The sequence below is a fragment of the Trichoplax adhaerens genome, genomic scaffold (genome assembly GCF_000150275.1).
Source record: "Trichoplax adhaerens TRIADscaffold_1 genomic scaffold, whole genome shotgun sequence".
Lineage (NCBI taxonomy): Eukaryota > Metazoa > Placozoa > Uniplacotomia > Trichoplacea > Trichoplacidae > Trichoplax > Trichoplax adhaerens.
In genome coordinates this window covers 7,359,807-7,373,744 of record NW_002060943.1, presented here as the reverse complement: position 1 = coordinate 7,373,744, position 13,938 = coordinate 7,359,807, and the positions used below count along the sequence as shown (strand labels likewise).

The 13,938-nt window shown below is 33.8% G+C and overlaps 2 protein-coding genes across 2 annotated transcripts; one reads left to right on the top strand and one right to left on the bottom strand.

The window, feature by feature from the left end:
- Positions 1–4,812: 4,812 nt before the first annotated feature.
- On the top strand, positions 4,813–8,590 carry TRIADDRAFT_19473 (uncharacterized protein; the record flags this gene model as incomplete). The annotated part of the gene is made up of 7 exons (XM_002108743.1): positions 4,813–4,995; positions 6,000–6,128; positions 6,264–6,380; positions 6,560–6,707; positions 7,059–7,231; positions 7,779–7,979; positions 8,351–8,590. 7 exons carry the CDS (start codon positions 4,813–4,815, stop codon positions 8,588–8,590), a joined length of 1,191 nt encoding a protein of 396 aa, XP_002108779.1.
- Positions 8,591–9,277: 687 nt separating this feature from the next.
- On the bottom strand, positions 9,278–12,351 carry TRIADDRAFT_19802 (uncharacterized protein; the record flags this gene model as incomplete). The annotated part of the gene is made up of 4 exons (XM_002108002.1): positions 9,278–9,443; positions 11,143–11,249; positions 11,920–11,975; positions 12,309–12,351. 4 exons carry the CDS (start codon positions 12,349–12,351, stop codon positions 9,278–9,280), a joined length of 372 nt encoding a protein of 123 aa, XP_002108038.1.
- Between the last annotated feature and the right edge of the window lie 1,587 nt (positions 12,352–13,938).

Below are 13,938 nucleotides of genomic sequence, written 5' to 3'. Positions count from 1 at the left end.
GCTACCAATCTGTCTTACCTTGAAATGTAGAATGTCAAAATGTTTGTATTACAATTCCAGATGGAATAAAAATTCAGAGTTTACTCCCTGGGCGGTCATGGATTATTTTTCCCCTAGTTGCGATTAATTCACTTCAATCGATTCCTTGAAATATTTGACAATAGCTGAAAGATGAAATAGTTTATTTCTCAAGTAAATTAATAAGCAGTCATCGAGGGTATTGAAAAATTCTAGCTGTCTGATTTCCCTATTTTTTCTTTGATATTAAAGATTATAATAGATCATGCTCCTTAGCTATGGCAATGACTTACAAAGCATATCGATACTGCATTGAAATTAACTCTTAGCTATTCTATTTTATTTTGTAATATCGATGATTATTATCAATCCTTTCAATTGGCGATTTCTGGTTAAAGAAATGGAATTTATTGTGTTTAACCATCCAGCAAAGTGAGTATTTTCCATCACAAAAACTTATTGTATGACGTGAATTGTCTATTTTTCAATAATGCAATGACTAACTTAACATTACTCTCCTTCTATCTCTCCATTATTACATAATTAATGAAGAGTAAAAATGCAGATACCTCTACTGTACTGTCATCAGCAGATATTGCATAATAATAGCGTTGGATTAATGATATTAAATTATTTGCCAAATAACCGATCTAGAAAGTACAACTAGCATTGTTTCAAATTGCACATTATTGACTGTAGTATTACAAGAAACGGCTAATTGCTTTACATTATCATTATCAACAAGAATGTGAAAACGATGCCTGTGTTAAAGAGATATCTTGGCATTGAACAATCAATTTTAGGCGTATGGCTGTAGCTTATTATTTATTTAATTCTTATAAATGATTCTTATTAAAATATATTTGATTTTTAGGCGGCTACACTTTTAACGTGCGATTCCTAGTTCTGTTTCTGTTCATGTTTATCCTTACCATCATGCGGTAACTTTTTAGGGCCAACTTTAGATGTATAAAAAATTCGTTCATTTAGAATTAATTAGTAGTGTGATTGGAAATTAGAATCTCTACTGCGTGTTATTATTTAACGATTGATCTTTAAATTTAGTGGAGAATAGTAAGCTATCAATTTCATTCTGAATCCTGTATATCTTTAGCTATCAGAATTTAATATTTACCAGGCTGCTATAGTATTTATTGACAGTTAGTGAATGGTTATTAAGTACGATAAATTATTAGCACCATCACTTCTTATAAACTTTAATTAAAAACGTTAATGATTAATTATTCATATATACCAAGATGGATATTATTAACAGCTAAGCTAATCGATGCTTATCCCTTATCTTGATTTGTTTTCGGTTTTCGTCTTTCATAATTGCTAGTTATGAGCGAGAGAAATGATTAGCGCCAATGGTCTCTTCACAAACTCCTATTGATTTCTCAGATAAAATTGACTGAATACGCATAATTTCTCATTTTATTCCTAATAATATCTTGCTGCTATCACGCCAATCTCTCACCGATAAGGTGCCTTCTATTTTTATTTCAATTTTTTATCAATCTTTACTAATGGAATCATCTTCACGACCTTCTCTAATATTACAAGCCTCCTTAAATTTATGGGATGCCTATCGTATTGATTTCTTTAACTTCCAATCGATGCAGAAGTTCAAATCGTTGTTGCAACTTGCTAGGCAGAAGTAATGTATCAGTTTATCTTAAGTCTTTATAATAGATTACAAGTAAAATAAAATTTTAAATGAAATACAATTAGATCCTTTAATAAGTGTACTATATCCACTGCCAAAGCATTAACGATATACAGATTAATGTAATTTACTGTTACGGTAACGATTCAATACTATATGCTGTAAAAGGTGATTCTAATATTGATTCTCTTATGCATAAAATATATTACCGATTAGAGTATCTTTTTATTCTTACAATTAGAGATTGTGGGCTTCATACTATATATATAGTGCTGCACCGATTAGATGTTAAAACAATTTCACATTGTATATTCATATTCCTGCATGAATATCACTTTCGCAAAGAAATTGTTCTCTTAGTTTTGATAGATAGCATAATTAGATATTTACTGATAATGCCGTTATTTAGTATTTCATAGATACGTATTTGCATAGATAAATGTACACTTACTGTATCATTAATATTTATGTAGCTACGGTATAAAATTGGCTAATTTATCTTTAAAGTTTGGGTTGATAGTTTACTGTGACCTCTTGGCGGTAGGTAATAGTCAGTATTTTGAATTGTATTGTCGGTAGATATCGGAGAAGACAGTAGGCTTATAGTGTACAATTCCTTCTTAGCAGTTTTAATCCCTTCTTACAAATTTCGGTTTATACGCGTATAATGAGTGGGCTTTTAACTGCTTAAATACACCATTTCATCATCGCTAAAGCTGAAGCTAATAGTTTACTGTGATCTCTTGGCGGTAGGTAGTTATCACTATTTTGAGTTGCACTATCGATAGATATCTGGGAGAATAGTAGGCTGATAGTGTACAATTTCCTTCTTGGTAGTTTTAATTCCTCGTTATAAATTTCAGTTTACGAGTATAGAACGAATAGGTTTTTAGCCGATAAAATACACCATTTCATCCTGTCCGTTATCTATAATTACTTTATTAAGTACAAGCGAATCTTTTACGTCACCTAGTGCTGTACTTTATATGACGATTATGCCGTCAAAAGATATCACTACAGTACTGTAACTGACTAGAATTGCACCGTTTATAACGTTGGAATACTCTTATACCTGTATGTTCAATTATGCTACTGCTTCTGATGTAGTAAAGTACCACCTTGTACTCTGATAGCTCTATAGACAGAATATTGATAGAAAATAGAATTTTTAACCTCATTATGATTTATTGAATTTGCGTATGTATATTTGCATGATGTAGTAATCTACATTCCTATTGCTACATGTCAATTGTGTGGATTAATTTGTCGAGATGGATCACTGCTAGTCGATTATTCTGCATACGAGTCTATCTCGTATAGAGGTGTTAAAAGCTATGAGCTAGGACTACAAGTATCATAGCTAATATTCTTGATGTTTTCAAGCTGATTGAGTGATTAATATCGACTCAACAGCTTAGAGTGGAGAATTTCCTACAGTTACATATCGATTAATAGTAGATTAGACGCAAGAACTTTCTGCATAAGTCAATGCAATCGATACATCGGGTAGTAATTTATCGAGATGAATCACTACTAGTCGATTATTCTACATTCGAAACTATCTCATAGAGCATAGAGGTGTTTAAAGCTATGAGCTAGGACTACAAGTATCATAGCTAATATTCTTGATGTTTCAAGCTGATCGAGTGATTAATATCGACTCAACAGCTAAGAGTGGAAATTTCCTACTGTTACATATCGATAAATAATAGATTAGACGAAAGAACTTTCTGCATAAGTCAATGCAATCGATGCATCGGGTAGTAATTTATCGAGATGGATCAATACTAGTTGATTATTCTACATAAGAAACTATCTCGCATAGAGGTGTTTAAAGCTATGATCTAGGACTACAGGTATCATAGCTAATATTCTTGTTGTTTCAAGCTGATCGAGTGATTAATATCGACTCAACAGCTTAGAGTGGAGAATTTCCTACTGTTACATATCGATAAATAGTAGACTAGACGAAAGAACTTTCTGCATAAGTCAATACAATTGATACATCGGGTAGTAATTTATCGAAATGGATCACTACTAGTTGATTATTGTGCATACGAAGCTATCTCGCATAGAGATGTTTAAAGCTATGAGCTAGGACTGCAAGTATCATAGCTAATATTCTTGATGTTTTCAAGCTGACCTACTCTCCGCATAAATCAATGCAATCGATGCATCTGGTAGTAATTTATCGAGATGGATCACTACTAGTTGATTATTCTGCATACGAAACTATCTCGCATAGAGGTATTTAAAGCCATGAGCTAGGACTGCAAGTGTCATAGCTAATTTTCTGAATGTTTTCAAGCTGATCGAGTGATTAATATTGAGTCAACAGCTTAGAGTGGAGAATTTCCTACAGTTACATATCGATAAATAGTAGATTAGACGAAAGAACTTTCTGCATAAATCAATGCAATCGATTCGTTAGGTAGTGTAGCTGGGGTCCAAAATTGAAATACAGTGTATAAATAAATAATAATATCAACTTCTAAACATGCTACAGTTTGCAGTGACGTTGATATGTAATGCTTTCCCCTATACTATTATACATTAAGTAAAGAAGGATTTGAGCATAACAAAGAGCTGTTGTTATGTAAGAAAAGGTTATATTGCATCAGTTCTGGAAATAAATAATTAAAAATGGATTTACCAATAGACATTGCGGATAACTTATTGGAGGTAAATCGGTTCAATTTGTAGCTACTGGATGGAAACGTTCATCCGGTGTATAAGGAATAGTATAGTAATGGATTAGGATAAATGACCAGTATTATCAGAGTAAACACAGTTTGTTACCTGATAGATTTACCTATACAACGATGAAGCGTACGGTACACTATAGTATCATACGGTAAAGTACAGTACTGTACAGCTCTAGTTTACTGTGCAAAATGATATGTCACACTTAGTAATCTTTTCCAGCCTCTTTTGGGTTAATACTTGTCATCATCTAGCCTCGTGATGACCTTTCAGATGGAATCAGGGGTGACAATCAATTTACACAGTAGACACTCTCTATCAGTCTAGGCTTTAAGCATTCCGTCGCATTTCTGGTATCCATTTCGGCTCATATCGCCATCCTTTCATCGATCAAGCAGTTTAGGTCTTCAATTCAGGTTAAAATGGCACTTGCTCGTCCAGTCTATCTTGTTGCTGCCAAGCGGACAGCTTTTGGAACTTTCGGTGGTGCTTTAAAGAATTTCACCGCAACAGATTTAGGAGTAGTGGCTGCAACGGCAGCTTTGCAAGCCGGCAATGTCGATCCTACGGTGGTAGACTCTGTTGTTGTTGGAAACGTTGCTCAGGTAAATAAATACGTAGGCCTGAATTGAAATTTGAGTACATATCTTGCAGCAATAGGATGATGGTTATAATTCATACTTACACACTGGTAACGATGCTGTCGCTGAATTTTCTTCTCTTCTTCAAGCTCAATTGCAGTTAGTAATGGAAAAATAATAATAACTCCTATTTTGATAAAATGATGCAGGCTGTACTGCAGATACTATGAATGCCAAGGTCCATGAAAGTAAAATAACTCTTGTATGCATGCAGTAACTGTATCTTACCTTGATCCTAGTACCAATCGCTTGGAGACAAATCTAGAAGAGAGGAGGCAGGTTTTACTTACATATAGTAGCCTCTCCAATTAGACGCCTAATTATTTAAAATTGGAAATGATCAGACCTACTACCAACGCACACAATTACATACTGTAATTATTGACACAATATTCCGACAATAAAACGCTCAAGCATTCAGTAGTGTCCGATTATCATCATCCATGGTTTTTGTCAGATTGTTCAGGCGTATCTTTTCCTAGTATAGGCACTGCAAAGGATAGTACGCACTACAATATTTCTGTATACTGTATACAGTGATAAACAGTTATTTCCACAAGTGTTGTACGCTCAGATAAGTTTAATCAATCCATTTAAATTACTGGTGCGTAGTTGACTTTTGATCGTGCTGGATGTGAAAACATTTACGCTTTGTGCTATAGCTCCAATTTATTAAATTATTTTAAAACTTGCATTTTAATCCCTATTAGCACATGCTGCCCATAGATCGTGCTAGTGACTTCTATACATCCAAACTGTACTATTGTATATTGTATCTGAATTTATTGATTGTTCAACTATCCTCGCGTTATTTAAGCTAGCATATGGGCAATTGCAAGATACGTGAATGTCCGACAGTACTAAAATTTCTTACTATCATGCAATGGAAATGATTGCAAGCACTTTTATCGACCGCCCTTTGTGTAATGAACATACTAACCGAAAAAAATTCGTATATTATGTTTTAGACTTCATCAGATGGACCTTACATAGCCAGGCATGTTGGACTAAGGAGTGGTGTTAAGATTGAATCACCCGCTTTAACCGTCAACAGATTATGTGGTTCCGGATTCCAGGCGATAGTAACTGGAGTCCAGGTGATTGAAATAGCTCTACTTTAAAGTCTATTCCGTATACTACAGTTTAAATCATCTTGGCTTTATTTATTATTTTAAATAGCAATTTAGCAATTGAGATATTAACATCTGGATCCATTTCCTTTTCTTTTTCAGGAGATACAAATTGGTGACTCTAAGATCGTATTAACGGCTGGTGCTGAAAGTATGAGCCAAGCTCCATACGCGGTCAGAGGTACAAGATTTGGAATCCCTCTTGGTGTCAGCCCGCAGGTTAGTATTCTGCTAATGCAATGTGATAGGCTTTTGCATGTACGTCTAGATGTTGGTAGATTGTTGGACACTCATTTTGTCGCTGCATGGGGGTTGGCATCATTATACTGACTGACAAAGTAAATGGTAAATGATACTGCACTGACTGTCATGTTTATATTTAATACTACTGGACCTAGCTGGAGGATACATTATGGCAAACGCTGACAGACAATTACATAAAAACTCCTATGGGTATAACTGCAGAAACGTTAGCTGAAAAATATAGCATTAGTGGGGAGGAATGTAATCAGTTTGCGGTACAATCGCAGACACGCTGGTTTGAAGGTACTTAAAATGATACCATTTGTAATGTTTCATGCGTGTTGTACTAATGAATTGCTAGAAATCATTCAAACTTTACTATCAGTAATTACTATACAGTAATCAGTTTGTTAAATAAATATCGATAATCCGATTAGCTGTCATATTATTAGCCAATCAAACATGATATTACGATGCAAGTTTTACTCTGCAACATGATTACTTTATACTGTAAATATAGTCCCTATAACATAAAAAATATTAAATTATTATAAAAGTATTTGACGTAATGGTTAAAATTGTATTTCGCTGAAAACTCATGAAACGATTTTTCCGTGCTTTATTTATCATGGTACGCCATCGCACTTGATACAGCAAACAAAGATGGAAAATTCAAAGACGAAATTGAACCCATGTCTATTAAAGGTAAAAAAGGGCCGGAAAACTTCGATACCGATGAGCATCCTCGTATGACTTCAGTGGAAAAGTTGGCTAAACTGCCACCAGTTTTTAAAAAGGGTGGAACAGTGAATGCTGGCAATGCATCTGTAAGACTACAGAGCTAATCCATATCTAAATTTAATTATGGTTAAAAGATTACATGTAAAATGTAGAATGATATAGACCTTATAAATTATGACAAACAGCTTGATATCATTTCACAGTTTTGTGCCTTAAAATTTGTAAAAATAATTTGTAAAGTATCATCCTTGAAGATATATAATTGCTGAAGTATTTCTACGTATGATGCAAAAATGCCTATTACGTTTAATACTCGTACACGCCTATTAGGGTGCGTTAGTAATGACGGTTGTTTACAGATGGGTCTACAAACGTCATTTAATAGTTATTTACAGTGATATGAATTCATAAATTGGCGTTAATCATTATGAAGCATTAATGACGGCTTACGAGTTACGACCTGTATTATTATAGAAACAGTTAGCAATGTATAATTATCATTCTATAAGTATTAGCAGTTATGCATTTATTGATTGACCGTAAGCCTGATCAATATAAAGTTTAAATGGTTACAACTTGTATCGTTATTGAAGTCCATATTTAATTGTATCGTGAATATTTAAAATTTATTAGGGGATCTGTGATGGTGCAGCAGCTGTGATATTAGCCAGCGAACAAGCAGTTAAAGATCACAATTTAACTCCTTTAGCTCGACTTGTCGCTTACGGTATAGCTGGTGTTGATCCTCGTGTAATGGGAATTGGACCTGTTCCAGCAATCAAATCTGCATTAAGTAAATCTGGTTTGAGCCTGAACGATATGTCATTGGTTGAGGTTGGAAAATACACTTGCAATCATAATAATTTCTTAAAGGAGTAAATGAATTATTTCTAGCATGTGTACTATTTAAAGTTTAATTACCAAGGATCTATGTTAAGTTTCACTACAGATCAATCTCGGAATTTAATTTTACGCTATCGGTGCAACTAAACACTTTAAACGCGCATAAATTTGTACTATTGTACAGGTTGGCACGTCTAGTTCATCTCAAATAGTCTAGCTTACCGCATCAATGTTCTTTATGTCCGTTTACTGTTTTAACTGATTCACGCAACTATTAAAATTAGCACACGAGTATTACGGATGATAGCGAAATTTTGCAATGTTATAGATTTTTGACTAGACGTCTTCTTCATTCAATACAGGTTAATGAGGCCTTTGCTCCTCAAGCGCTTGCAGTAATGAAAGAATTGGATTTAAATCCTGAAATTACTAACGTAAATGGTGGTGCTATTTCCCTTGGTCACCCTGTGGGTGCCTCTGGTGCTCGCATTGCTGGACACCTAATCTACGAGTTAAAGAGAAGAAGTGCAAAGTATGCGATCGGGTCGGCCTGCATCGGTGGTGGTCAAGGAATAGCTGTTATTTTGGAAAATTTACAATAGGCTTACGAGTTAACGCATTCAGAATGGGCTACAGCGAATCGATTTTAATATTTACTTTATTAGCAATCCAGTACAGTTATTTTTCAATAGTACAAGTCAACATACTCTACAAGTAGGGATCAGTAGGTCTATAGTATTTGTTAAGTAAGAACTCATATTGTGTAAGCCGAATTATTTACAAAATATAATAGTAGGTTTTTCTCATATATTATATGCCGTTTAACAGAACAAGTGTTTTCGAGAATCAAGATACACGTACTTAAGACGCATAATGGACATCGATTTGCATATTATGTAGTATATACTTGGTACTCCGTAAGAGTACCCCTTTAGTCATAATAAATACAATATATCGTTGTAGCAACTGCAATCTTGTTGAACGATATTGAAAAAGTGATTGTTATTTAAATTAGGATTTGGGTACGTATTAAAGGTTAATCTGCAACATTATCTAGCAATTGTAGATGTTGATTTAATTCAGTAGATGTAACATATTTTACATGCAATAAAAATGGCTTACACAATCTACCATAGAATACAGAGTATTAAAGGATGCAAACTACTCTTCCATAACGAGATGAGTGTTACAGTCAAGTTGTTTCACAGCGGATAATTCTCCTTAGTACGAAATAATGCGTTGGAACATGGTTACAAAGTCAACTTAGCGTATATTTTGAGTACTTGACTCTAATCAGTTCCAAACGTTTCTTGAGAGGCATAAACCATATAAAGAAAGCCATCTTCATCTCGTTCATGATGATACAGTTCTATTAATGGCGTGGAGATACTGGCCATATTTTTTTGATTAATGAGTAGAAAGAACGCTTGAGTAGGATTTAATACCAGTCTTTTTCTAGAATGATTGGTAGAAGAAGGGAGAAGCTTTAACTAAGAAGGCGATAACCGTACTAGTCTATTCATGATGTTGTTGTAATAGTGTATGACATTACGAGTGAAGAACATAAAAATTACAGTTAGTGTTCGTGCTAAGAATAGTTAAAAGGTTTTTACTTGCACTATAAAAATCGATACAAACGCGGCGTATAAATAGCGGCTTCGATTGATAATTTTAAGACAGATAGCAACGCTAGCTTTAGTGATAGTATTGTGTTGCTATGTACATCCCGTCAGTACATATGAAATGGGTCTCATATTTATAACGTTTTAAAGTCATAAAACGTAAATATGTAAATTACTTTAAGAAATATTTTATCACTGTAAGACATGACTATACGCGTATAGAATTTGAGATAGTATCCGTCTATGCGCCTATATTCACTTATTCATGGCCGTTGTAGCAATACGCTACTTAAGGATGAATCGATTATGCAGTACAGTATGGTGACTTTTTCATTAATTATAAGTCATTTGATGATATGCTACTTTCTATGCACGCAATACAAACATAAAAGTTGTTGTTTCTATTTCAATTTTATCTAAGTATTGTATGATTAAAAAATAGAACTCTGTGAATTGTGTCTCATTCTTTAATACAACTGACAGTTTTATTATGGCCTATTAATAAATGTATCACGACAATATTTCTATTTTCATAAATGATGATTATCGATTATAATTATTCTAAAGCATGATTCATTGCACATTTATACCACTATAAGCAGGTCTCAACAGTAACTGATTTGCGTTCTAATCGTAGATTAGTGTACAAAACTTTAAAAGTGTTATCATTTAACTGTTACTATAAGAGACGATGTGCTACCAGAAAAGTAATAAAATGTAGCCAGGAAGTATATTATCAGATGAATCACTTCCGATTATCGAGTAGGATACCATGCGTTTAATGATAAATTTTAAGAATAGTATAATGTGGATCTACTAGATATACTATCCTGAGAGCTTGTAGTTACGAATACAGTATCATATATCCTTGCGGCCACGATGGCATCATGGGGAATTCTACCTTACTTAGTATGGCGTAGTTGGTATTTCAATTGACTGACTTACTCAGTATGCTTTCATATAGGCTATTATAAAGGTCTATATTTTGTAGTGCAATGTCAAAGGCAATAGGTAAATTTAATTATTCACTTGGTGAGGCATGAAATTTTCAGTTAATACTCTGTCTTTAACATTATATAATAATATAAGGAATGAGTTCATGGATAGTAATTATAGCCACTGCTTATTATCATAAAACACGCGTACAGCATAACGTAATATGGCGATGGATCATTTAAAAATAAATAGGCAAATGAAACCTCGAGAGTTATTAAAGTAAGTTCATTCTTTTTTGATTGAACTGATATCCGTGATCTTAGTATTGTATTGACTACTGTACTACCTTTCTGTCATGATAGCATATAGTATGGGGTACTTTAATTAATTTATTAATAATGTATAGCTTTAACAGTTCAATTATAAATCGACCAATGTTAGTTCCATTATAAAATTACATCAAATACTTGACTTGGAAATAAAAATTCAATAAGCCAACGGATATTGGCTTCATTTTACACGATAGAGATGTAATATTCTTACGCATTATTGCCCACTGAATATCATTTTATTTTAATTACAGTACAGATATTCACCTTATGATGTTAATAAATTGACTCATGGTTAGATCTTCAGGTACAAGAAATTTGTTTTTATCCAAAAGGGGTAAATGTTTTTCAGTATGTAAGCGTTCAACAACCACCTAAATAAAAGGAGAAATTTACGTTAATCAAAATAGAAAAGTAGTTGTATCGCTGAATACATTTTAATTTGGACATTTTTATTACACGCTTGAGTTTGTCGATGAAATTGTATGGATGTACTGTGCGAATATCAAAGTACTTATACTGTACAATATTACGATTGCAACATGTCCACTAGAAAACATATTGATCAAACAGAGGGAAAAGCGTTTTTTTTACTTTTCCTATCTACACAGTATCGTAGCTAGGACGATGAGTCAGTCCTTCGTTAACATGTTACAATCTTCCAACATTCTATATCACTATTTTTACGAACTTTGATACAAGAATAGATATACTTGTATGTCGCTTAGGATACAATGATTCGTGATTTGAATTACGTTAATTAGCCTTCATGTAAAATGGATTAGAACGAAGAACGAAAATAAAACAAAAAGAATAAAAAAAAGAGAACAAGACGGACAAATGGCTATCGCTGAGAGATATCTTATTCTGGCTTGAATCTTAAAAATCGTTTAGTATGAATGAATGGTTTGATCATTTCGGTTCACTACAAATACGTATCCAATTGGATTGTAGTTATCCTACTGTTACGTTAGGATCAAGGTGGAAAAATGACTGGATTATCATTTGTAAAGCAATTCTCGATCAATAGTGATTATGATTTACCGGAATTTTATCGGGATATTTCTCGCGAATTTCTTGAGCATCACGCTTTCTGCAGACTAAAAATGACATGGATAACAAGAAAAAGTGAACAAGACGACGATACATGTATTCATTATTATGAACAAGCTAGCAACTGTATTTGATCGATTGGATATTGACACTTTTCCATACTTTAAACAAGAATGTCTTGCGACGAGTTGGAATTAAAAAGAAACGATTACAACATGATGATGAAAAAAAACTATAGGCAAAATTATTGTAATCAGCCTTGATAGAACTGAACAGACTAATTATTCCATCATCGCGGCTTCAAATTATGACTAAATGATGATGGCACCAGTGGTTGTTGTTATCATTGCATTACTCGTATGTTGTTGTTCTCCTCTTACCGAAACTTCGTCGTTGCTTAAAGGAAACGTAATCTTTGGACATAATTGTACGGCAACGTTGGTGCTGGACTAAGGATTGCAAAGGATAGACAATATACGATGATGACAGTATGGAATGGAGGGGATGATTGGATTTTTCTTTCTTCTTCTCTCTTCGTCCTCGTTAGTAAGGGCAACAAAATAAATCGTTGGATAGGATCGCTGCAAGACAACAACAAAAAATTTTTTTGTTTTGCATCATAGACTGCCTGAAGATAAATAAACGCCAGAATGACGTCACACAGTCCAGTACACTGTAAAGTACAATACTTGTACTGTACCGTGCTTGCCATTTCTGATAGTGTTGTATAGAGATTTCAATGATCTCTACAGTACATTCTAGGGCTGTGCATGGCGGTATACTGTGCCGTGTGAGCCAGTTCTCTTTTGCTATTAGGCAAAATAAAATTGATGATCTAGAATTTAAATTTTAGGGTTAGGGTTAGGCTTCTAAAATTTAAATTTTAGCCTATATACAGAGATTTTTTCTTCTTTTCATACTCTACTCAACATAACGACTCTGCCCTAAGACTAGGAACTTTTTTTTTTAGATGAGCCCCTCAGGCTTTCTGTCAAGTCAAAGTACTGGAGAAAGAAAGAAGAAAATATACCAGGAATGAATGGATGCAATAACTCCAGGAACTACTCAATATGCAATTTTCATTAAATTGAAAATGGACCATTGAGTAGTCCCTGCTGTTTCGCTGGCCATTTTAAATTGTATTGTACACCAGCACCTTGCACTGTTTACAGCGTTGCTCCTCACTCCTATGGAACGATCAAGTTTGGTTTGGTTGACAATATAGTCTCTCTTTCTTTTAGTATCATGGTAGAATGATTAGCAAAATGACCGGCCCACTCATCTTTCAGCCGTGTAAGGCCGCTTACGTCCTTCCTTCTTTTTGGACGAATTCTTTCTTTTTATGATGAGTACTAATAAGTTTAGCCTACAGTTGGAAGCATACAATCCTGGATCAGAATCTATGGTGTTAAATAACACTTGTGTACTGTACTGTTAGCAAATGCGGCCTAAAAAGTTGCTACCAACAGGCAAAGGGGGAACTTCCAATAGGAAATTTTATACAGTGAAATGACCAACAAAATAATGTAGTCAACCGCTGTATTTCAGATAGCAATAGCTAAAACATAATTATTATGTCCTATATCGTAGCACATACTGTATCAGGGACTACTAAAAGAGAGAAAAGTGAATTTAAGATCATAACGACAACATCCTTTTACTTCATGACAAGTCCCAAATAACTGTAAAGAAAGTCATACAAATCAGACCGTGATATAACCTTATCGAATAACTAGGGTTAATATACAGCACAATACCGAACATACTGTATGATTAATGTCACGATGATATTCGTCCTACTTTGTCTTGATGTACAGTTATTTTACTTGGAAGGATATTTATGGAATCAGAAGGATGTGAAGGTAAAATGATTGATGTTTACTATGATAAAGATTTTGAGGAATTCTTAAGAATGTCTTTTCATCTTAAGATGGTCTGATCATTCTTAAGATTGTCTAAATTATTTTTATTTTAAGAAGGATAAAATTAGCAAGATGGACCGTGATGTTC